Source organism: Dipodomys spectabilis, unplaced genomic scaffold, assembly GCF_019054845.1.
Source record: "Dipodomys spectabilis isolate Male_0828 unplaced genomic scaffold, ASM1905484v1 ptg000051l, whole genome shotgun sequence".
Classification (NCBI taxonomy): Eukaryota; Metazoa; Chordata; class Mammalia; order Rodentia; family Heteromyidae; genus Dipodomys; species Dipodomys spectabilis.
The window spans coordinates 21724775-21749686 of record NW_024870728.1 but is presented as its reverse complement, the minus strand read 5'-3'; the positions used below and the strand labels follow the sequence as shown (position 1 = coordinate 21749686).

General features: G+C 39.0%; 2 protein-coding genes across 2 annotated transcripts in view; one reads left to right on the top strand and one right to left on the bottom strand.

Annotated features, from left to right (window-relative positions):
- The first annotated feature begins 8469 nt into the window (after positions 1-8469).
- On the top strand, positions 8470-12345 carry Fam237a (family with sequence similarity 237 member A). The gene is made up of 2 exons (XM_042678992.1): positions 8470-8881; positions 12212-12345. The coding sequence occupies exons 1-2, from the start codon at positions 8470-8472 to the stop codon at positions 12343-12345; spliced, it is 546 nt and encodes a 181-aa protein (XP_042534926.1).
- Positions 12346-15411: 3066 nt separating this feature from the next.
- Dytn (dystrotelin) overlaps positions 15412-24912 on the bottom strand; it is a 38675-nt gene continuing 29174 nt past the window's right edge. Inside the window, exons 12-13 of the mRNA XM_042679344.1 lie at positions 21309-21783; positions 15412-15515 (exon numbers count right to left, since the gene is read on the bottom strand). Of these exons, the coding sequence (XP_042535278.1) occupies positions 15412-15515; positions 21309-21783 (579 nt within the window). The remainder of the gene's footprint in view (positions 15516-21308; positions 21784-24912) is intronic.

The window sequence follows — 24912 nt, the reverse complement described above, 5'->3', positions numbered from 1 at the left end:
ATAAATCATAGAATAATAAAGCAAGCAAATTCTTTTCATTATCTGTTCAACTTACAGAGGACAACACTGATAAACTGGAGAGATGAATTGACTAAAGTCCTAGACACAATGGACTTTCAAAAGACACATCTTAAATAGTGTTTGTAAGAACAAGCATCTTCTTAAATATATAGTTTTTTGAGAAATAATAAGACTTCCATGTTTTTCAGGATAAGGAAATTAACAGAAAATAAAATGATGAACAACAAATGAATACCTAATTTCCCATTAGCTCACATTATCCTATGGGGTTAATGTTGCTGTTTGTTAAAAAAGACAAAAATGAGTCATTCCTTTGTACAACTACTTAAAGATAATAAAAATAATTTTTAATAAGTCATTCCTAAGTCACTGACAAATGCTCCACTCTTTCCCATTGGCACTCACATTCCTAGATTAGCTTGCAGTTATAGATAACCATGAGTCCATAGGTTAGAAATCTAAATCCACTGATAAGAGTTATGCAAATGATTTTTGCCTTAACTGTAGATGTGGTGTCTAGAGATTTGGCAACCAACCTGTGAGTGAAAGGAGGAACAAGTGGAACAAGAAAACATAGAGCATAATATCTTGGGCCGTTGAACTCATCTTTGCCTCAAACATATTTATCAGGAAAGATAAAGAAAAGTCTCTATGTTTAAGCTCTGGTACTCTATTTCCTATGACTTCCAACTTCATGGGTTCCTGGCTTATAAACTGTGTTACAAAAATAGTCTCAAACTGTATTTGGAGTCTTTATTTTTTTAGTGTAATTTTCAAATTTAAAATTATATAATTGAATGTAAATTTTATTTTCCTCAAGGAAACATAATTTTATACATTCATCCTTGTCATCTGCTTTTAAGATTAGAGTCTTTCCATCAATGCCTCCATTACAGAGGATGTGTCCATTATCCCACCAAGGTAATAACCTCATTCAGAAAAAGCATAATTAGAAATTTGATCACTGGGTGAAAAAAAGAGAAAGCTAAATTGACGGACATTTTTCCTCCTTTATCATATGAAAAAAAGTCACCCAAATTGATGATTCACTGCTCCAGTCTCAGGTTCAAAATGGTATTGTTTCCTAAATTAATTCAAACAACATTGATTACAAAACTACTATATGTGTGTTTGGCACTAAGGCTGAGAACTTTAGATGTGATTTTCACTCTAAAGGTGCTCACAGGCTGTTTGGGAGAGAATGGGCAAGATAGTAGGCACAACATAAGTTAGAATATGGTAAGTGACTAATGAAACAGAATTATATGTGAATGTACAGTAGAGCGGTACTAACTCCTTTATGCATACTCAAGGCAAGGAAAAGTTCCTCATCTCAGGATCCTTGCTCAGACTCTAAGATGTGCTATGAGTTAACAGACTGGCCTGTATCCTCAGAGATGTTCAGATATAGTTTATGAATTAACAGACTGGCCTCTATATCCTTTCAGAGATGTTCAGAGATGTTTTCTTCTGGGAAGTATCCATGACTATCCCTGTCTTCTGGTTTTCTGGGCTGTGAATTCCCTGCTATCCCTGTGTAGTTTTAAAGAAGAGATTTTATAGTATGTTTTGTTGCCTCATCTCTGAAGCCTAAAGGAAAAGGTATTGCTAATACCTTAGGCCATTGTGGTCTTGGAATGTAAGCCAAATGGAAATCACTTAAATTGTAGTCTCATTTGGAAATGACTAGATAAGATAAATTCAATTCTTGTGAAAGCCAGAGGAATTCCTGTGGGCTTTGGAAAGAATGGAAAGAATGGAAGGACTTTGTTCCCAGAAAAGCAGTCACTATTACACCTATTGTTACAGTTACCTTATCTTCAATTGGTCAAACAGGAAAAACGTGAATGAACTCTTCTGTAACTTTCCTTTTCCACACATTTCAGTTTCAGTGTTAAGTATCATCTGACTGCTTCATTGCAACTTGTCCTTGTGAATTTGATGACTTAAGGAGTGACTCATCCACTTAACCCAATGGGCATTCCAGGAAATTGTTCTTGTTTATTCCCATTTAAAAATGACGGAAAAGAACAAAAGAATATACTTATTTTTACTATCTTATCCTGAATGTTAAAGAAGCACCCTATTCTTAACTGCTGTCCCCATCATTTGCAAATTTAATGCCCTGCTGAAGATGCAAACTATCCACATAACTGCTCTTGAATTGCACTAAAATTAATCGGATATCCCTTTTAATGTCTTTGAGAATTGCTTCAAGTGGCGAAAATCAGAAAATCTACCCATGGGGCACATTCAGCTAATTGCAATTTACTTCTCAACTCCTCATTTTTAAGACTAAGCTGCAATTGCTTAAAACAGAAACAATTCAGGATGACAAATGCCAGTCAAACCAATTGTTTAGTGTCATGAGGTTTTAAATGACCATTGATTTCTGAATGTTTCTGTAACCAAGCAGAATGACAATGTGATGAGCATAACCCAGATGTGACTTGTTAAAGGTATTTTCCCCGTGTGTTAGTTCCATCATCTGCTCCCTCCCAATTGGTAGTGGGCCTCAAGTAAGGGAATGGGATAGACTAGATGATGACAATGCGTGTGTTTGTGCACACCAAGGAGGATACCCAAATGACAATGCATAAAGCTGAGTTTGGGAAACAGAACCAGACACAACTCCTACCAGCTATGCATAGAAAATCCCTTGATGTAAAAATGGGTAAAGGGGTGTTACAGGGGTTGGGGGTGGTGGGGCTGGGGAGAAAAATGGTTTTTTACTTAGGACCTCATGAGACCATGATAAGAAAATCATGTTTTGTGAATTATGTCTGCTGACCCAATGCTAATCATTGCTAGAGTCTAGTCTGTGAAAGTGAAATCATAAGGGTGAGACTATCCTCACATCTGGAACAGAAGTGTTTGAATGTAGGAACTGGCATGCCATTTTCCTAGTGCAATTATCAAGCTGATAGTGAGGCTTTAAAAACAACATATGTTTTTCCTCCCCCAACGTCTTTGCAAACTATCTATATGATCAATCAATATAAAATAACTGTTACAACAAGGTAGATAGGTTAAGATATTGTTTTAAATAAAAATATCCAAGCAAATCATTGTTTAATTTTTTAAGTGCAAGTTTGGTCATCTGCATTTAGAAGACATGTTTAACGAGGGCGATATATTCCAGGGTGATAGGATAAAAATTTTATCACAGGCCCAAAATGTGCAATCGAAAGTACAGAATACATTGAGAATAAAATTATACTGAACACAACAAAATCTGAGCTGATACCAGCTTTATGTTATTTTTTTTAATATCTCTACTTCTACTGGCAAGATTTATCTTAAGCCAACTAGTTAAGAGAGCTAAGTGCCACACCCCTAGGTTCCATGACACAGGAATGAATATTTCAATTCATTAGCTGCAGACTTACAGGAAAAATAAAACTCAGCTTCAGTGGCCTCTCCATTGAATCTTGTCATCCATTTCAGTAAAATCAGAAAATTCACCCCACCTCTAAAATTGAAATCCTAATCTCCCTTTCCCTGTCTACAAGCCCAGTATTGTCTTCATCCTTCCCCGAGTCTTCTTGCGCCTGTTCCTCCCCTTCAACAAATCCTCTACTTCCCCTTCTTTCTTTCCAATATGTATCCCCCTACCTTCCTTTTCTTTTTGGAACCTGCTGACACTGTTGAGCCCCTGAATGATCATTATTCATCAGTATTTTCCTCCAAAAACTTTAACAGAACTGACGTCATCATGACCATTCTTTTCTCCAGTCAGTTGGGCATCACAGAGAGGGGAAAAAAACTAATTTGTCAAGTACTTGCTACTTGTCATGCCATTCTAAGCATTTTCTATGTATAATCTCATTTCATTCTTACTAACCATAAGAGAGAATTTTGCCCAGTAGGAAGTTGTGCCTGAGATTATTTAAATTTCCAGAGGCATGATATCAAATCAAAGATCCCATCAATTGAAGGCATTTCATTAGTTTTAAATGTAGAAGAAAATGCTGTAAATCTAATTACAAGGTACTATCTGTTGGCATATACATCCTGATTTCAGCTGCCACTAAATGTGCAAAAAGTACATCTGAGAATAATGAAATCTAGGTGTCAGATACGTAGTGCAAATGCAGGCAACTGGGATCCCATGTAATCGCTACCATTATGCTATTGTGTCTCATAAAAAAAATACACATTTGAGCCTAGGGTATAGGTAGTAATGCTTGCTTCAATAAAACATCTCTATAAATAAAAAACATTCAGCATACAAAATGATACCTATTATAAATTCATGGTCCCAAACATTATCAGAGCTTTTAGTACTAATCTTTAGTCTTTGTTGTCTCTCCCCTCTTCCCGCTTCCTACTTTTTCTTCTTTGAAGTAGTTATTCCAAAATGTCTCTGTTCGCTTTAAGTTCCCTACTTAACATTTCAATGTCCTATACTTTTGCTGGATAACCATTTATCTTGCCTGAGAAAATGGAGACGACCAGTTGCTACTTCTCTCCCTATCCTGACTCATAGCTAGCCTTCCTTCTTTCCTCTGTGTCAGAGGGCAAGTTATACCCTCCCTTAGATTCTGGCTCTTCCTTGTTCTCTTTTCACTACTGCTTGTCTCCTCTGAGTTTATGATAGATCTTCCTTCTCTTATGTTCAATCCCTCCTTCTCCTGGGTTCTCTTCCTCAGAAATAAATAGAACCAAGACCCAATCCCTGACCTTGTGTTCCAATCCTTCTTTGTTCTGTCAGAACTCTATGGGGAGAGTGCCTCACTTCTATTTCTGCCCTGACTTCCTCCTCCAATACTCCATTGACTCATTAAAAAAAATCCAATGGAAAGTCCATTCTCTTCATATCAGTAATATTCATTGCTTGGGGCTGGGAAGGTGGCTCAGTGGTAGCGTGTTTGCCTTACATGCATGAGGTCCTGTGTTCAATTCCTCAGCACCACATAAGCAGGACAAAAAAGCCAGAAGTGGTGCTGTGGCTCAATTGGTAGAGTGCTAGCCTTGAGTTGAAGAGCTGAAAAACAGTGTCCAGGCCCCACGACTGGCAATACATAAATAAATAAATAAACGTAGATAGATAGATAGATATAGATATCCTTTGCTGAAACTATGTGGTGCTGATTTCTGCCTATATGGTGACAATCTCTATCTCATTGTCTTCCCAGGGTACCACACTCTTCTGATTTTAAAATCATTTCATGGTTGCCACTTCTCGAGTTCAATCCTTACCCACTTTCCATACTTGTTCCTGGTTTAAATGATAAACCTACATATCAATAGAGTTTCAAGTCAGGCTTTTGCCCTTATCCCTGTATCCCAAATATTTGTTCCACCTCTTCCCTGTCTTCATAATATCATCTCCACTTTGCATGTGACACACCTCACATTGAAAATGTCCAAAACCCAAATCTGATTTCTGTTTCTCAAACTTATTTCTCCGCATGATTTTCCTTGCAGCTGTGGCTAATCTGGAACTTTGTTACTTGGCTCTCAGTACTTGGTTTCTCTTCAGTCGATCTCTTTCCCTTGTACCCCATATCCATCCATCAATGAAGAGCACAGGCATTTTCACAGGTTCCGCTGGTTCTCCCTTGCCAGTCTCCATGCCTCAGTCACACACTGTGTTACCACGCTCCATTTTCCCAAAAGGATGTGAGTGCCAGGAAGTTCAAGAAGCAGGACATCATCCTTATCTTTTCTCACATTCCTATGGGGGTAAATAGAAGCAGGCATTAAGCTGCCCATTTCAGAGATGGAGAAACTGAAGCATATTCCTGAAGTTTCCGAGGAATGAAACGCCTGGGGCCCCTCAGGACCCCTCTTCAGAGTTCCTTCTCCCTGTTGCTTGGGTGGAGGCTGGCTTTCTATGGCTTCAGTAAACCTCCCTGGAAAGCCCCTGCCCCTGTGGAAGATAACCATGGATACTATTAAACTGGCACAAAAGCCTTCACGTATGGGAGACAAGAAGTTCTATTTAGGACTCTGAGGGGATTTTTAGGTGAAAGACAAAACCTAGATACATTTGGGAAGGGAAGACTTGTTTGTGCCTAAGGCCCCTTGGGTGGCGGTGTTTCAGTTAAGGTGGTAGCGAATGCTCAGCAGAGCCCAGGAGACAAGTTAGACCTGAGTGTGACCCCCCCTCCCCACACCCCCGGGGTAAGATGAAGTAACCCTGAGGTGAGAATCCTGGGAGCTTCCTCCTTTTGGCTCACAGCTAAATGTTCATGAGAACAATGCCAATAACCCAGATAATGGCCAACAACCCAGACTGGCCCCGGTCAGAGAAACCTCCGGCAGTGGCAAATCTGAACCCCTGATTGCTCTCTGTCCTTGTCAAGGCCTCATGGGGCACATGCACAATATCTCTGGAGTCACTTTCTATCCTTTGCGCGCTTTCTATCTGGGGACCGGAGGCAGCCTATGTTTTTTATCTCCATTCCCCAAATTTCAGGTCTTCCCCCATGCCTTTATGCTCAGAAAGGCACAGGGGTACGGGACCTCCACTCTCCCCTACATGGGTATAGAACTGGGCCCCAACTTTTCAGTTCCCACCAACAGCACTCAGCGTCCTGAGGGAGGTCGGGGAATTCAGGGCGCACAAAGGCTCCCGGCCGCTGGGTGGAGGGTGGGTGGGGGTCAGGGCCGGGGAGGGTGGGTGTGGTTCAGCGGGGGGGGGGGGGCGGGAAAGGAAGAGGAGGGCGTGGGAGATGGACTTGAAGTGGCGGCCGTAGGCGCTTTGACGTAGACTGGAAGGGGCGCGGAACACACCCCGGCGCTGCTTAAGAGGCAGGCAGAGAGGGTAGCGTCCGGGACGCGGAGCGGGGGCCGGGTCGCTCGCGAAGGGAGCGGGAAGATCGACAGGGCAGGGCAGGTGAGCGCGGAGAGGCATCCTTCTGCCGCCAGGGCGCGGAGCTGCGGAGTGAAGAGGTGAGTGGGGACGAAGATGGAGCGGGTCCCGGGGCAGCTCAGCCCTGGGAGGACGAAGCCCGCCACTTCGGGTGCTGGGGTAAGACCCAAGTACAGTGAGGGACTAGCACCCCAGGGTTACAACTCTCTTGGCCGGGACAATCCTTTCCTAAAGCCACAGGCGTCTCCAGCAGGAGCTCTGTGTCCCGCGCCCTCGGGGAGTCCCCAACAACGCTCACTTCAGCACCCTGGACAGCGTCCCGCGCTGCGCCCTCTGAAAACGAGAACAGCTTCCATTCTCCCCCTCAAGGAAAAATCACCTCTGGTGTTTTAGTGCACAAAAGAACACAATGAGCCTGTTTTTTCAAGTAGAGCTAATTTACAACTTATCTTAAGACAGGAAAAAGTGTTGAATTAATCTTGTCTCTCAAGCATGCTTCTTAGAAGGAGGGATGTTCATGTTCTAAGTTTCTGGAGTGTTTATTCTGTTGTGCAAAACAGAAAGATTCCATCCTATGGTATTACATATTCGGATGAAGACGTATTCTCAGGCGATTTAAACTTCCTCCTGTCCCCCTCTCCCACCTTTGAGCCAACCTTTAGTATCTAAAAGGTTTGGGAATACAAGATAAAGTTGTGTGAGCTGTGTGTGCCCTTTCTGTTTCTTCTTTATGTTGAAGTTGTTTAGAGGCTGTATACATTTGGTAAAGTTTGTGGGGGAAAAAATCAGATAAACTTTTTTTTTCTGGGAAAAGAGGAAATTCAAGTTATCTTCAGCCATTGTTTCTCTTTGAGCTTCTGTTTGAAGTGGTGACAAAGGATCATTTAAAAGTGAGAAGTAGACACTTCTCACTGATGATTTTATTACAACAGGCAGTGAGCCCCCAGAACCGAATGAGAGGCAAATCATTAACTTTAAAGTCCTTGTGATTCAGAGAAAGGAGAGAAACTATAAAAACAATTTCATTATAAAGTTTTATCTGAATTTCAGGTTATTTCAGGTGTTATACAATGCCTGTTGAATCTATTCTAGTGGATTGAATATGTTTTCAGTTCTTAAATATGTTTACCTACACTTTTAACACCTCTTATGTTTATCATTATTATGTTTTACAATTCTGTTGTCTTTAAAAAACTTATAAGCCATTATGAATACAAAAGCATACAAAGATAAAACCTACATTTAAATTCTGAATTAAACAGGAAATTTCCATTAGGATAGCTAGGCAAAACATTGTCAACTAATTAAAGATACATGTCAAGAGTTTACATTTTTGCTTCAACTGTATTCTTCTGCCACAGAGAAAAACATGTTCACTTATTTTATCTTGCAAAACTACACAGGTTAGGGATACTTCTTAGCCTATTTTGATTTTACACTGCCTGGCCATAAGTCATTTTAGCTAGAATGAGGCTTGTGGTTTGGGATGCAGGACAAGGCTTTGTATTTAGTGACAGCGAGGTGCTTATTTTGCAAGGATGAAGGTTCTTAAGGAAGACTTGCTTTCTTTTACTACCTGGGACATAAGCAGGGACTGATACATTTCCATCTCATGCAGTTCCAGAGCCATGGCTGATCCTGGGAACAGAAGAGGGATCCATCGCCCGTTGAGCCTCATCTGCTCCCTGCTCATTGTGGGAATGTGCTGTGTGTCTCCTTTCTTCTGTCACAGCCAGACAGACCTGCTTGCTCTGAACCAAGCAGATCCACAGTGCTGGGAGTCTTCCTCTGTTCTCCTGCTGGAAATGCAAAAGCCTCGCATTTCCAACTCTGTTTCAGGCTTCTGGGACTTTATGATCTACCTGAAGTCATCTGAGAACTTGAAGCATGGGGCACTGTTTTGGGATCTGGCCCAACTCTTCTGGGACATCTATGTGGACTGTGTTCTTTCCAGGAATCATGGCTTAGGAAGGAGGCAATTGGCTGGAGAAGATGAGAAAATCTCCCGTGCACAATTACAACACGCAGGGAGTAAACAAGGTGACCCACCCTGCTCCTTTTTATCTTTTTAAAAGGGTGAATCAAGGATGAATGTGACAAAGTATCAGAAAAAGGGAAATGGACTTGAGGAATTTAGTGTCATGTAGATTCCTTGCAAAGAGTGAACCTCAAAAGTACACAAGTATCACATAGTACACATAGATAACTTTACCACTTGAGACTGAGCTCTACTTTCAGCTTTTTGGTGGTTAAAGATAAGAGTCTCATAGACTTTCCTGCCTGGGCTGGCTTCAAACGGCATCCTCAGATCTCAGCCTCCTGAGTAGTTAGGATTACAGGCGTGTGCCATTGGCACCCAGCTAACTTTCCATTCTTATATTTAGCTGTTGAGTGCAAAAAAATTATCAATTATTTTTTATTTAACATTATTACTGTGCATAATTCCATGTAATGTTTATAGAATAACTGAAAATAGCATTATTTGTGTCTAGCTGTTCATGAGAGTAGTTGAGGTATGTTATACAGATAACATTTTTATAAATATGGAATATACGTATATGACATAAAACTACAGAAAGTTTCAACTTTGGAAGTCATTTTCTTCATTGCATTACAGAGCTGCTACTGGCTCAGCTGGTCAGCAAACCTTAAGGAGACTTAGCAAGTAGTTAAGTATGAGGAGGACACATTTTACTTTTTCAAAGTTATTTTTATGCAGGCACAAGGAATTGTCTGAGCCTTAGGAAAGATTTGTTTTCCATTTGGTTGGTTAATCACAAAGAAGCTCTTGGGTCAAGAAGATACATGTCTACAAGTTAAATAGTTATAAGAACATTGAGATGTCCTTCCAATAAACTTCATTATATCTGTAGTGGTTCAACTGGGATCTGGATGTACTTTCAGGAATCCTCCAGTAATTTTTCCTTTTATCACTGGGGATAATAAGCTATCAGGTGGAATGAAGGTGAAGGTGAAGAGGTGTTTGTTCTCAGAGTTCCCAGGAGTAATCATGTCATTTGGGAAGAAGGGAAAAGCTAAAGTAGGTGGGTACGTAATATGCAGAAAACGTTCTTGTTGTGTTGATGTCATTAAACATGTAACTCATGTAATTTTGTATGGATTATATCATGTTTATTAATATTGCATCAACAAAATGTGAAAAAATAGGAATCAAAGGGCTATGGAACCTTGGGCAAATTAACCTAAGTATTTAGTTTTCAGTTTCTTCATTTGAACTTGAAGGATATAGAAAGAACTTGATGACCAACGAAGTCTTTTCATGTTCTGTGATTCTATTAAAAAAACAAAATGCAAGAAAGAACTTACAGAACTCTGAAAAAAATCTGGAAGACCTTTATCCTATGAACCACTGACCGAGCTAGATGGTGACCAGGACATTGTGGGTTTATGACAGTGATCAGCAAGAACATTATAGGTCTGGAAATGAGAACTTCGAAAACACTGAAGGACAGAGATATTACAAGAAAAGACTCTAAAAATGTCTAGGCGGATATTGGCTAATGGTTGAAAGCTGAAATATCTAAAGGAAGGTATTAAGAGGGGAGACACATCCCAGCTTAACTGCTAATTGACTTTAGGGAAGAGAGAGGAAATACAGGGCAGGAGAGAAAGGAGGAGAGAGGGGAAGAGGGAGAGAAAGATAATGAGAGAAAGAGAGGGAGAAAAAGAGAGATGGGGAGAAGAAAGAGAGGGCAGGGGAAAAGGTAGGGGACTAGTATTAGGTCAAGAGTACACAACACAGATAACACTAAAAAGGAATAGAGTTTAAGTTAATGCACAAAGGTTCCCATGCAAAGAAAGAAAACGGTGGCTCATGCCTGCAATTCTAGCTACTCAGGAGGCTGAGATTTGAGGATCATGGTTAAAGCCAGCCCAAGCAGGAAAGTCCATGAAACTCTTATCTCCAATTAACCACCAGAAAAAAACAAAAACAAAAACAAGTGGTGCTGAGGCGCAAAGTGCAGAACACTAGCCTTGAGCAAAAGAGCTCAGGGACAATGGCCAGGCCCTGAGTTCAAGTCTCACTACTGACAAAAAAGGAGGGGGGGAGAAAGTGTGTGTGTGTGTGTGTGTGTGTGTGTGTGTGTGTGTGTGAGAGAGAGAGAGAGAGAGAGAGAGATTTTAAGGTATAACCCTGTTTGTGTCTAAACAATACCTTCTTCCTTCAGCAGACTTGCTCTACCACTTGGAAGAGCAAACACATCTCCCTTCCTGAGATTGGCAGTTTATATATTCTAGAAAAATTGAGGAGTCTTTTTCTCTGTGATGAGGAAATTAAAATTTAGATGCATAATTCAATAATGGTTCTAGGTGGTACTCAGCTGACAAATGTTCATAGTGATTATTTTTCAAACACACACAAGAGGAAAAATATACTTCAGAAATATAGAGTCACAAATGCTCAACTTTCAACTTTACTCATTGTAAGAAATTTCTTAGCCAGGCACCGGTGGCTCACACCTGTAATCCTGGCTACTCAGGAGGCTGAAATCTGAGAATTGTGTTTCAAAGCCAGCCCAGGCAGGAATGTCCATGAGACTCTTATCTCCAATAAAGCACTAGAAAACCGGAAGTGGTGCTGTGGCTCAAGCGGTAGAGCAGTTGCGTTGAGCTGTAGAGTCAGTGACAGCGCCCAAGCCCAGAGTTCAAGGCCCACTACCGACCAAAAAAACAAATTTCTTATGTAACATACTCCATAATTGTTCATCTAGAAACAACATTCACATGATGAGTGTTCAGTGATGAAGAACAGGCTCTTCACTGCAGTACTATTTATAGTAACAGAAAATTGAGAAATAATCAGAATATGCCCCACTAAGATAATTGTGGCATGAAGTATGTTTAGAAAGCCAAGTCAATCTCTGGAACATTACAGATGGCATAAAGTGCTTTCTTTGTGTGTATGTATTAAAAATTATGGTCTGTTTATAGCCAAATATTTTAATGCACATTAACTGATAAGGGAATATATTTATAATTATTTAGTAAACTTAGACCACATGACTAATTGTACAGAACACCAAATTTTCTCTAACTATATAAATAAATGTATTTACATACGAATAAACATATACATAATTACACAAATATATTAAAATAAATATATATTTGTAATAAATTTATATATAAATCAACTTTGAAGTTAATACACACTTTTATAAATAAATAAAATATACATTTATAATAAACTTATAGATAAATAAATAAACCCTGCAATAAATGTTTTAGCATTTTTGAGAGTAGGTAGGCAGAAATACAAATTTTGATTTCTTAAAAATCAATGTATGGATTTTCAAGTAGTCTTCAGTAATTTGCTGACCTTATGAAGTTTATTTTCTCTGTTTTCAGGTGTATATTCTCAGCTTCTAAGAACCCCTTTCCTAAAGAAGAAAGAGTTGATTGAAGATTTGATAAGCAGGCATGTGCACAGGAGTGGGCCTAGGTTTGTTGGAAAATTGAGCCTGGATATAAAGCGAAAGTAAATCTAACCTCAAAGCAACGCAGGTCTTGAAATTGAAAAATACACATTTTTTGATTATTTTTAAAAATTTTAAATGGTGAAAATATCCAGAAGTCAGTACCATGCCAAGTTCTCTACCAGAACTTCTTTAAAACTTCTTTAAAGCTTCATTCTTTTAGGTTATTAGCATGTTCCTTCAGATGGTGACTACTGCCAGGCCATCCCACTAAAAGAATGAACTTCCAAGTTGATTTGGGGATTGGGAGCTTCTGCCTCTTCATAGTTGATGGATTACATTTTGGAGATGCCTGGCATTATTAATGAAACAGAGTGTCATACTTTCCACTTGAATAAGCTGCATTAATTCTAAGTCAATAATGACTGAATTGCTTATGCACTAGCATATAAAGGACTACATAGATTAATGAACAGTTACCAATGTTGGAGATACTAAATCTTGTTTGAGAGAATAGTTTTGAATATTGAATGAAGCAAAAAGTTAAAAAAAAACCCCTGAGATATACAGAAATCTTCTAATACAAATAAATTAATAAAAAAAAGCTTTGGAGTCCAAGTAATGTTATTGGAGTTTCTTTATTAAAACACTTCATGTTACCATTAATGATAGCCAAATTCTAATAAAATAGCATAGGTATAAATTATCTTCCAGTTGTATGTTTCTTGTTTGATTAAAAATTAAGCCTATAGGTTGTTATATTCCACATTACAAAGCAAAATAAAATGAAAATGAACATCATGGTAAGAAAAGAAACTATAAATAAATGACCAACCCTGAATGAGGTTCATAGCAGTGAAGTTCAATTAGCAAATTTCCTTGAGTTCTAGACTTCATGCTATTTTTCTCTCTAATTATTCCCATGTCTCCAATAGTTTTATTATGACCAATGATTGATAACAAGTTTAAATTTGAACTATGTTAGCAATTCTCTTGCTTTTTCTAGACCCAAAGAAAAAGGTTTGGAGGCCTCCAGAAGCCAGAAATAATATCTAAATAATATCACTTGAAAGGAATATTATCATAAGGCTATTGTCTCTGAAGATTAGTCCCACTCCCAGCCATGGGGGAAGGGAGCCTGGAGAAAGATCAAGAGGAGGGAAGGAAGTCCAACCTGAAATTGTGATTGATCATGAAAAGTGAGGGTATTAAAAATCTGTCTCCCTGATATGTACACAATGGAATTTTACTCATCCATCAGGAAGAATGATGCTATGTCTTTTGCAGAAAATTGGATGGACCAGGAAGAAATCATGTTAAATGAAGTCAAACCCAGATAGACATATGTGGAACTTAGGTCTAACTTATAAATCATTCAACCAATCAACACACACACATATATATATAAACATAAACATAGTCATATGTATATACACATACAGATGTGTTAACTAAAATATGGCATATACAGGGAAGAATTTCAATAATGTAACTCCTTTGAATAACTAACTTATGGTCTAAGAAAATGAAACCAGGAAACTGGAACTTGAGGTCTGTATGTGGAGAGTAGAGTTCAAGGGAGGGGGTAGATGAATGAAGAGAAGAAGGGTAGGAGAATGTAGACATAATATTCAATGTATATATGTGAAAATGGAGCTAGGAAACTTGCACAGGGAGCTGGAGTTGGGCGAGATGGGATAGAATGATGAAGGAGGTGGCATTCACCAATATGCATTGTCCTCATAAACTGACATTGAAATGAAAGCCCCTCCTTCAACTACTTGAAGATTCCAAAAGACATGTGCCACCCTTTGGCTGTCTTTCTAAATAGGTTCATGAGTTTGCATTCTTCCTGTTTTCTCTAGTGTTTTTCCTCATATCCTCCATGACACTCTAATAAATTTATTACCTTTTATAAATCATTGATAAGACACTACTCTTGAAGAATGGACCCTGCTTTGCTTCTCCCCTCCCCTGGGAGTAAGCAATATTTTTCTGTAATATTATTGATTCTATGGGTCATTTTGTCTCTGTTGGAACTAATTAAGTCTGTCTTGATAAAACAAAAAAAAGCTACAATAATAGGTACATTAAAGCTTTGTTTATAGATACTGAAATTTGACATACAAAATTTCCATGTGTCACAAAATGTTCTTCTTTTGTCCTTATCCATTTTAAGCTCATGGCTTGTACAAAACCGGTAGTGGTCAAGAGTTGGTCCATGAGCTGATGTATGCTCTAGGATGTGGCTATCAGTCCCCAGAAACACTCTGGGAAACAGTAAGAAGAAAAGAAAATGTGTTCAACAAGTAAACCAAAACACAACATTTATAATATACCAAAAAGAAAAACTTTAAATACTGGAGTGGAATTTAATAAGAAAACCTAATACTAATCCTATATGAAAAGATATCATTTACTCTTCAAACTATGACAGATTATATAGATAAAATCTATAGTAGCATCACATACACAGCACCACCTAATCCAATATATGAAGAAAGGACATTTTTGAGATACTTATTAATTTGTAGAGCGTTGTAAAGAATGATAGAGACAAATATATACCCTTTATCTATTTTCCCCCCTATGAGAACACCATGTATAGCTATAGTACAATATCACAACCAGAAGACTGGCACTGCTGCCATCCAGAGTTTGCTCAGATTTTACAAGTTTTACATGCATTCCTAAATGTCTGTTTGTGGGTTTAGTTTTTTTTTTTTTTCAATCAAGCCTATCCTTCAGCAGCAGTCAAATAGAAAAAATTTAGGCCATCGATTCCAATTTAAGTAATACTTGAAGCAGACTTGCCTCCGACATGTAGATCACACATTTGAATGTTATTGCCAAATCTCCACAGTTAGAATGGCCCTCGGATGAACTCGCAGCACAGCTGGATTTGAGCCGCTGTGTCTTCTTTCCCCTATCCTACTCCTCACACACAAAACTTTTTTTTCTGAACAAAAGAACAAAGAGAACCAAGAGATATGAGTAAGGAAATTAAAAAATACAACTTCATACTTCAAACCAGCTATTGAGAGGGGGGGGTTAGAAGACAATTATTTTAATTCAGATTTTAAATATGCATTTTGTTATCACTTCCAAGGGCCTCTGAGCCTGGACTCCTTTTCACTTCAAGTTGGGCAAGGTGATTTGATCCACAAAGGCAGAGAAGGCCCTGCACAGCCGCTCAGCTCCACTGTACAGGTCCGTGTTCACCGAGGACTGTGGTCCTGGAATCAACCAACAGGCGATACTTCAGGAAAATACAACTGGAACTTCTCAATGGAACTTGCTGAAGCTTTTGCGCAGAGGCCAGCATCTAACCTTCCTCAATTCCTGGGGACCGTACTTTTTCCCTAAGTTAGGTGGTAAATTAAATGGTTCATATTTATCATTATCAATCCCATGAATCCAGCAGATTGTGAGATCTTAAAGTATATTTTCCCATTGCTTGTAGCACAAGTCTAGGGGATAGAAGCCTTACTCTATAGTGGTATCTTGCAGGTTCTGATGTGTCTCAGAAGCATCTGGAGAGTTCAAACAGATTGCTACCCTCATCCTAGTTAGGATTCAGTCCATGTGGGACAAGCCTGAGAATTGTAGCTATAATAAGATCTCAGGTGATACTGATTAAGCTGGTCCAGAAACACAACTCTACAACTACATTATGAACTATTTGTGTGATCTCTTGTGATGTTATAATAGCTATTGTTACAGGAAGAGAAGAATTTGGCAGCGATCAGTTCTGTTTTCATATAAGCACAAAAGCCTTTGTGAGATAGACTACCAATTAAAAACAAGTTAATTATATATCATAAAGTAAATGATAGTCCATTCATACCTAGAGATATTCTGAAGCATGTTAAAAATGGCATTGCTCCATGTCAAAGACATTGAAGCAGTGAAAACAGCAAAAGTACAGTGGGATTTAGCTTACATTGAAAAAAGAAAGACGTACATGTATGCAAATAAAAACACGAGAGAAAGTTCTGACAGAGGGAATGGAGAACATGGCAGTGAGTTTGTTTTCAGAAAAACTACATTTCAGAATTTTAATTTATTATAAACATGTAGTATTATGTTAGTTGTGTAGTTGATAAAAAATAGATCATAGGGAATGAACATATGGAAAGGATCATTATGTTAGTTACATAGCTTTTGGCTAGATGACTTGCATTGTGGCTCCTTGTGTACTATTTTTGGATGGCTGTGAGAGGTGGTGATGCATCTTAGTCCATACATTCTCTGACACTGCTCTAGTGCAGTGGAGACCTTGAGTAAGACATGCTCGATAGCCTGAATAAAAACCTTTGTGCTTGTGCAAATTTATTTTAAGATAGTGTTCTTAGCCATGCACCATGTGGCTCACGCCTGTAATACTGAGATCTGAGGATTGTGGTTCAAAACCAGCTCAGGCAAAAAGGTCCCTGGAAGATTCTTATCACCAATTAACCACTCAAAAACCAGAAGTGGCGCTGTGGCTCAAGTGGTAGAGCACTAGCCTTGAGCACAAAGAGGCTCAGGGACAGTGTCCTTGCCCTGAGCTCAAACCCTACAACTGACCAAAAAAAAAAAAAAAAAGAGCTGGGTGCTGGTGGCTCACACTTGTAATCCTAGCTACTCAGGAGGCTGAGATCTGAGGATCACAATTCAAAGCCAGCCTGGGCAGAAAAGCCCCATGACTGACAAAAAAGAGAGAGAGAGAGAGAGAGAGAGAGAGAGAGAGAGAGAGAGAGAGAGAGAGATAGTGTTCTCAGCCTCTAGTGACTGAAAAATAAAGAAATAGGAAAGCAGTGGGACATTGTGGCTTGCACCTAAAATGCCAATGTTCAGGAGGCAGAGTCAGGAGGATCATAAACTGGAGGCCATTGTGAGATACTTAAAGAGACTTTGTCTCAAAAGAGAAAAAGAAAGAAATAGGAAAGCAATAATCCATTTAATCCATAAGAGTTTTTCTTGTTTGGTAATTTTTTTTATGTTTTAGTAGTACCTTGAAATGTTTTTTTTTTTTAAAAAGTCAGTGAAGATGTAGCTCATGATGGAGTGTGTCAGTTCAAATTATCTGGGATCTGTTGGGCTTTTGTGATTTCAATTTCATTTTCTTCCCTATATTTGATGGTTGGGAGTCATTATTTCTTTGAGCAAGCTTTTTAATCATGTTTCTCTTCCTTCTGCACCTAGAACTTTCATTATATATATATATGCATCTATTTCACATATATATATTATATATGTATATATAAATTTTTCCTTGATGGTATGCCATGAATCTTAAGCATTCATCACTTTGCCCCTTTCTTTCCTTAGGCTGGATAGTTTCAAGTGCATTCTTTCTGTTTCTTTGAGCTTTCTGGCTCTTTTTTCTGCTTGATCCTAGTTTGCTAGAATGTTCCACTGCACAAAGAGTAACGAAAGATGAAGAAGAAGGGAAACTTGATACAGAGGAGTAAGATAGCACCACAATTAGACTAAAATAGAGACAGATGACTTATCTGAAAGAAAATCTATTGTTAAAATGCTCAGTGAGCTCAGGAGAACAGTGCTGTTTTCTGTTGAACCCTTCTATGGAAATGTTCACTTCAGCTATTGTGTATAATTTTTCAGGTCCAAAATTTCTTTTCTTTTCTTTTCTTTCTTTTTTTTTGGCAGTCATGGGGCCTGAACTCTGGGCCTGGGCGCTGTCCCTCAGCTCTTCAGCTCAAGGCTAGCGCTCTACCACTTGAGCCACAGCACCACTTCCAGCTTTTTTTTTTCTGCTTATGTGGTGCTGAGGGAATTGAACCCAGGGCCTCAAGAGTTCAAGGTAAGCACTCTACCACTGAGCCACCTCCTCAGCCCTCTATTTGTTTTTTATTCAAACATTTCTATCAATGTTGAAATTCTTGATTTCTTTATGTATTGTGTGATTGCTCTTCTCTAGGTGACTATATTAAGTAAAGCTCAGTGTTTTGTAAATAATAGATATTTCTAATTTTTCCCCACTATTTCTCCGAAAGTAAAAATGCTAAGAAAGCTGCAACACTAAAGCAATCAGAAACTTCTGCTGTCTGGTGCTCCCAGGATAAACAGAGAAGAAAATAAACAACAGTGGGGAAAAAAGCCTTCATTTACCTTGTTTCACCTTCCATCTCTGTGTCAGCGTGGACATCACATAGATTATGCATAAATTCTGGAGTATATTTTATAACACATTACCACTGATTAAGTGGAGTTTGAAAACAGGATCACATTTAATACAAGACTGAATAAGGACCCAAGTTTAACTGAAAAATATTTGAATGAGTAATGATATAGGCCATGTAAACACTAATCATAGAGACCTTCAGGCTTATGCTTCAAGGCTTCAAAAACATAAGCCTAAGGTAAAAAAGGAAGACTATAGCTTTCCATCTTAAAAATAAACATCTGGCCAGGCGCCAGTGGTTCACGACTGTAATCTTAGATACTCAGGAAGCTGAGATCTGAGGATCATGGCTCAAAGCCAGCCTGGGCAGGAAAATTTGTGAGTCTTTTTTCTCCAACTAACCACCAGAAAACTGGAAGTGGTACTGTGGCTCAAGTGATAAAGCACTAGCCTTGAAGAGCTCAGGGACAGCACCCAGGCCCAGAGGTTCAAGCCCCATGGCTGACCAAAAAAAATCTATTGAATTATAAGCACATTTGTATAATAATTTGTACTTACTAAAGAAGCATCTCAAAGGTTCCGTTGAGATGATATGTGAAAATAGAGATGACTATTTTGAGATATATACTTTGTATATTTTTTATTTTATTTTATTTTTTATTTTTATTTTTTGGATCCGGTCATGGGGCCTGAACTCTGGGCTTGGGCGCTGTCCCTCAGCTCTTCAGCTCAAGGCTAGCACTCTATTACTTGAGCCACAGTGCCACTTCCAGCTTTTTTCTTTCTTTCTTTTTCTTTTTCTTTCTTTCTTTCTTTTTTTTTGCTTATGTGGTGCTGAGGAATCAAACTCAGGGCCTCAGGCTTGCAAGGCAAGCACTCTACCACTGAGCCACCTTCCCAGCCCCACTTTTAATATTTTTAAAAGACTAGATAATACCAATCATGTATTTACGCATTCTCATATCATCTGGATTTAGAAATACCTTTTCCTTTCTTTGGTGATTTTCCTTTTAATAATCCAACGATGCATGTATATATCCATATAGATGTATTTTTATACAAAGATCTCAATAAAGTCACTTAAAATATTCATCAGTCTTTCCCCTTTAGGTAAAAAAGGTTCAGGCATTGCTTTCCCAATGTGACATAAGTGAGTAGTAGACTTTGCCAATGATGACTGTTTTTTTTTTTTAAAGCACATTCTAATCACTGCATTTCTGAGAGCTAACACACCACAACTGTTCGGAAATTAGCCATGTTCATTGGCTCCTCAGAAAAACAACCCAAAACATCAACACAAGATGAAGATGTCAAGGACTAAAATCTTTCCTATAAAATCCAATTTTTACGTGAATTTTATATGAACTTTTCTTAAAAAGGTCAAGTGAACATTGACTTTGCCTTGGAGACTCATTATGGCCCCAAGGATGTTCAGCTGGAAATACAATGCCTGGAATTCTATGTCAACTTAAGAATCTGGCACAAGGAGTTCCCCATCCTGTCTTTGTCGTAGACTGTTTGAGCATGCTTCTAGGATCTGTGTGAACTCATTTCCTCTAATGAGAAGACTATAACTCCATAACTATAGAGCTTCATTGACTTGGCTATACTAGATTCAGAATAAAACTGACATTAGTACATGATGATGTCTAGGTCTCCAACGATCATGGCTGAATTTTGTCCCCTCCATCCTCAACTTTATATAATGAAGTCTTAACCCCAGTGGTGCTACATTCAGTGATTAAGTGAAAATGAGGACCCTAGAATGGGCTCTATTCTAATATAGCTGGTGTGTTGATAAAAAAGGAACTTTCAACATAAACATACAGAAAGAAGACTGTATAAAGACATAGGTGGAAGAAGGCAAGTGATAACCCCAAAAAGAGAGAGGTCTCAGAGGACACTGATGCTCTGACACCTTGGTCTTAGACTTCCAATCTCTGGGCTGTGAAAAATCAGCCCTTCCTTCTCTCCGTCTCCCTCCTCCCCTACCCTTCCCTTCCTTTCCCTCTCTCCCTCCCTCCCTCCCTCCCTCCCTCCCTTCCTTCCTTCCTTCCTTCCTTCCTTCCTTCCTTCCTTCCTTCCTTCCTTCCTTCCTTCCTTCCTTCCTTCCTTCCTTCCTTCCTTTTGTGTAAGTCACTTAGTCTGTTGTGAAAATAGTTTCCAGTATTATGGTAGTGCTATAAAATGAATATACCAACTCCTAAATATTTTGAGAAGGCTCCCTCTAATGTAGAAACATGAGAATATAATCCTCTATTTTATCCCATCTTTAGGCAAATCAAAGTTTGTAACATAAATGATCATATGTATATACATTGCATGTATATATGTATATGTATACATTAATATGCACTTGCATATATATTGGAAAGAAATAAGGCAATGTTATTTCAAAACAGAGGAAATTGCTATAGCAATTGTTTCAAAAGGCCTTCTGACATCAGCAGCAAATCTGGCTTATGAAGAAGGTGATACTGATGTGCTACTTACAATATAAAATACCTCAATCCCTTCTCCTTTACAAAGAGAGCATCATCATTAATCCTGATTTTAAATGGTGATATTGGGCTGCCTAATTATATGTTATTTATTGACTACTGATAACAATAATCTCAACAACAAAACAATATTTGTGTCATGTTTACCATGTATCAGGCATTCTACTGAAGTCTTGCATGTGTTAGCACCTTTAATGCTCACCATATCCCTGTGAATCAGTCAATTGTAAGAGTCAAATTCAGAGATGCTGTGGATGCACAAAAAATCCAGAACTCTGTTACACACTAGATAAATCACAGCCATTGGAATAGTTAGTACTGTGGAACCAAGTGTTTTAAAAGCTTCTCTACTCCTTGACCGTCACTATCACTATCGTCTCTGACTGTGAAAATCTTACCTGATGTTGTTTCTGGATTGAAGGCATCCAGGAGCTTTGACAATAGGTCTTGCAGTTCCTCTCCCTCTTGCTCATTATCTCTCTCTTGGATGCTAACTATCTCTTTTCTTTCTGCAAGTGTCAGAGAACTGCCCATTTCAGCGGGAGAAATTTTCAGCCTTTCCTTCTGATGACTGGATAGAAAGCTCTGGATTTTCTTTGGCATCTTTTGTGAATGGCTCTGTGCTGTGGTGCTTTGCAAAGTGTTAGCTGGAGGTTCTGTATTTTCCTGAGCAAACTCTGCATTTGCTTGACTTCTGTGCCTTTTGTCAATCACAGCAGAGTTAGGAATAGGTTCCCATTTTGGACTTCCTTCAGAGGCATTCTGAATCTGAGAAGATTCTCCTCCCTTCCAAGTCCTGTTAGATGAAGAACTCTTGGCTTCACACATGATGTTTTGACAGGAGGATGAGGGATGAAGTAGTGGTAACACTGCCTGAGCAAAGAAAATCTTGTTTAAGAAGAAATATTTTATTTGTTTCATAAACATATTAAATTCCAAGATTCCAGGAGATGCTAATGCCACATATTTGTAAAACTGCTCAAGGAATAATCACAAAAAGTTGGAAAAAATTCAAGTTCTCTCAAAGCCTACATTCTACAAGGGTCATCAGGAAGTTCTGAAAACATAGGTTGCATTCATAGTTAAAAATTATTATAATAAACTCCCAGTGATCTGTCTAGTGGGCATGCTGAGGCAGAGTTCACAAGTCAGAGGCATAAATAAAAATCTAGGGTTATTCTCCATGTTAAAGTGTGGTCCACAGACTTTGGAATCCCTCAGACCTTTTTGATGTCTGTGAAGTTACTCTCTTAATCATCCGTGGGTGTCGTTTGGCTGATTGTTGCATTTACGTATACACTCCTGGTACAAAATCAACAGTAAGTATAGCAGTTTGCACCTGAACAGAAATCCAGACAGCACCAACACACACTGAGCAACAAGAGGCTTTGTCATCATATAACAGTTTTAAAAAAACCAGACATCTTACTAATAAGATTGGGAAGATTACAGTTCAAGACCAGCCTGGGCAACAATAATGTAGATCCCCATCTCTGCCATCTCTACTACTGGGCCTGGTGCACATTCCAGCTATGAAAGAAAGCATAAACAGGAACATTGTGGTCTAGCAGCTTGAGCATAAATGTAAAACCTTATTGGAAAGGTAACTAAAAGCAAAAGAGGGCTGTAAATGGGGCTCAAATGGAATAGTGCCTGCCTAGCAAGCATAAGGTATTGAGTTCAAAACCCCAGCACTGCCTCAAAATAATATTGTGTGTGATGAAACAGGAAGTGTGCATGAAACACTTCAGATACATACTGCAATGCAAAGTACATGGCCTTTTTGTACCACAAAACAGTGTGTAGTCTATGACTATTCAGAGTTGGGTATTTGGCAAGTAATTTCTGAAAAAAATCTAACGAGAATGAGAATATCACTGCAAAGAAAACAATGAAGTATAGTTATTGTCTATTCTGACATTTAAAGTTTGAAGCAGAAATTAGAATGTTAGAAAACTGCATGTATGACCTTAAGCTTGATAACTTTTCAATTCTTGTTGTTTTGTTTTGTTTTTGACTGTCGTGGGGCCTGAACTCTGGGCCTGGGTGCTGTCCCTCAGCTCTTCAGCTAAAGGCTAGCATTCCACTTGAGCCACAACACCAATTCTGGCCTTTTCTGCTTATGTGGTGCTGAGGAATCGAACCCAGGGCTTCGTGCATGCAAGGCAAGCACTCTACCACTGAGCCAACTTTCCAGCCCCACTTTCCAATTCTTAAGTATTTCTGAAGAAATGAGTAGTAACACTGATGAATGAGTTTTTTCAAAAGAAAATGAGTGAGCCTTAGGATATTCAGTTTAGCTCAACAAGACTGATAAATGTAACAAAACGAATCCTGGTTAGATCCATTCAAGTGTACTAGACATTGGATTTTAATGAAACATACAATTTCAGACCCCCACAATGCAGCTCTCCTTTAAGAGAATATTATTTTTAAAGTATTTTAGTAGAGTATTAAATAAAAGTGTCCTGAGTGATGTGTGGTAGCTCATGCCTTTAATCCTAGATGCTCAGGAAGTAGATATCAGGATTGTGGCTTGGGAGCTACTCTGGGCAAAAAAGTTAACAAGGCCCTTTCTCCACCAGCGAGCTGGACATATGGAACATGCCTGTGGTGCCTGCAACAGAGGGTGTTGGTAGTAAGAGGATCAAGATCCAAGGTTAGTGTAAAGTCCACCCTGGGAAGGTGAGACAGACTCCTCCCCCATCTTGGTTAAGTGCCCGCCCAGTGCCGGTGTCACCTAGGTAACTGGCACACCTGCAGACAGTCACTTCCCCTCCTCCAAGGTCACATCCAGGGCTGCCCGCGTCATGCCTCCCATTGGACTATGGGAGGGTCGCAGGCTCTGAGGTCACATCGCGTCTGGTGTTACCACACCTTCCCTCACCTCCCCGCCCCTTCCCCAGTGAAGGCCAGGCATGGCCCTTCGGCCATGTGCTCTCTATCATGCATGGCAAGGCAGCAGTCTGGTTAATAAACTTCTTTTCCTGCCTGAATACCATGCTGTGTTCTCTTCATCAGCGACCTACTTTAACTTACCTTACAATTAGCTCAAGACAAAAAGTATAAGATGCTATCTGAAAAAGAACTGGAGCAAAAAAAGGATGGGAATATAATTCAAGTGTTAGAGAACCTGCTTAGCAAGTGTGGAGCCCTGAGATCGAATTCTAAACCACAGGTATTATTTCCTAATAGGAAATAATATTAGGAAATAGTATTAGGAAAATCTTCCTGTTTTTTAAACTGCAAATCTATATGAAGTCAAATTTCTTCACATGCTTCTATCAACACATCTTGCAACAGACTGATTTCTAGAACAGTTTTTGAAAAATTTGGTTCTTTCTTTAAGCCAAGCATTAAAAAGATTTGTAAATGTAAAATAATGCCAATGAAGTCTGGGTCCTTGTACCTACTAGGTGGTAAGGTAACACTGAAATACATCCTCAGTCTTTGGGATTTTTCTATGTTTGTTTGGTTTGATTTTTTGAGACAAGGTCTCACCATGTAGTTAAGGCTAGCTTTGAACCGGTCATCCTTTTACCTTTGTTTCCTAAGTGCTGGAAATATAGGCATGTGCTACCATGCCCAGCTTTTCTATATATTTACTGTTTTAAAATATTTCATGGAGTGGTTGCCAGTGGCTCATAACTATAATCCTAGTAATTCTCAGGAGGCTGAGATCTGAGGATCATGGCTTGAAGCCAGCTGAGGCTGGAAAGTCCATGAGACTCCCATCTCCAGTTAACCCTCAGAAAAACAAAAAAAAAGCCAGCCGTGGAGCTGTGTCTCAAGTGGTAGAGCACTAGCCTTGAGCACAAAACCTCAGGGACAGCACCCAGGTTCTGAGTTCAAGCCTCAGGACCAGCATAAAAAAATTCCATGCATAATGTTTATTACCTTTTATATTCCAATTAAGTAAAGAATATGTTTTAAAGTCACTTCTGTTCTAATTTTCACTGTGGTAAATAGCAATGTATATAAGCCACTAAAACTAATGTTCCT

Coding starts and splice junctions, on each gene's coding strand:
- Fam237a (XM_042678992.1), top strand. CDS start 8,470: ATGGCTGATCCTGGGAACAGAAGAGGGATCCATCGCCCGTTGAGCCTC. Junction 8,882..12,211: donor ACACGCAGGGAGTAAACAAG/GTGACCCACCCT, acceptor CTCTGTTTTCAG/GTGTATATTCTCAGCTTCTA.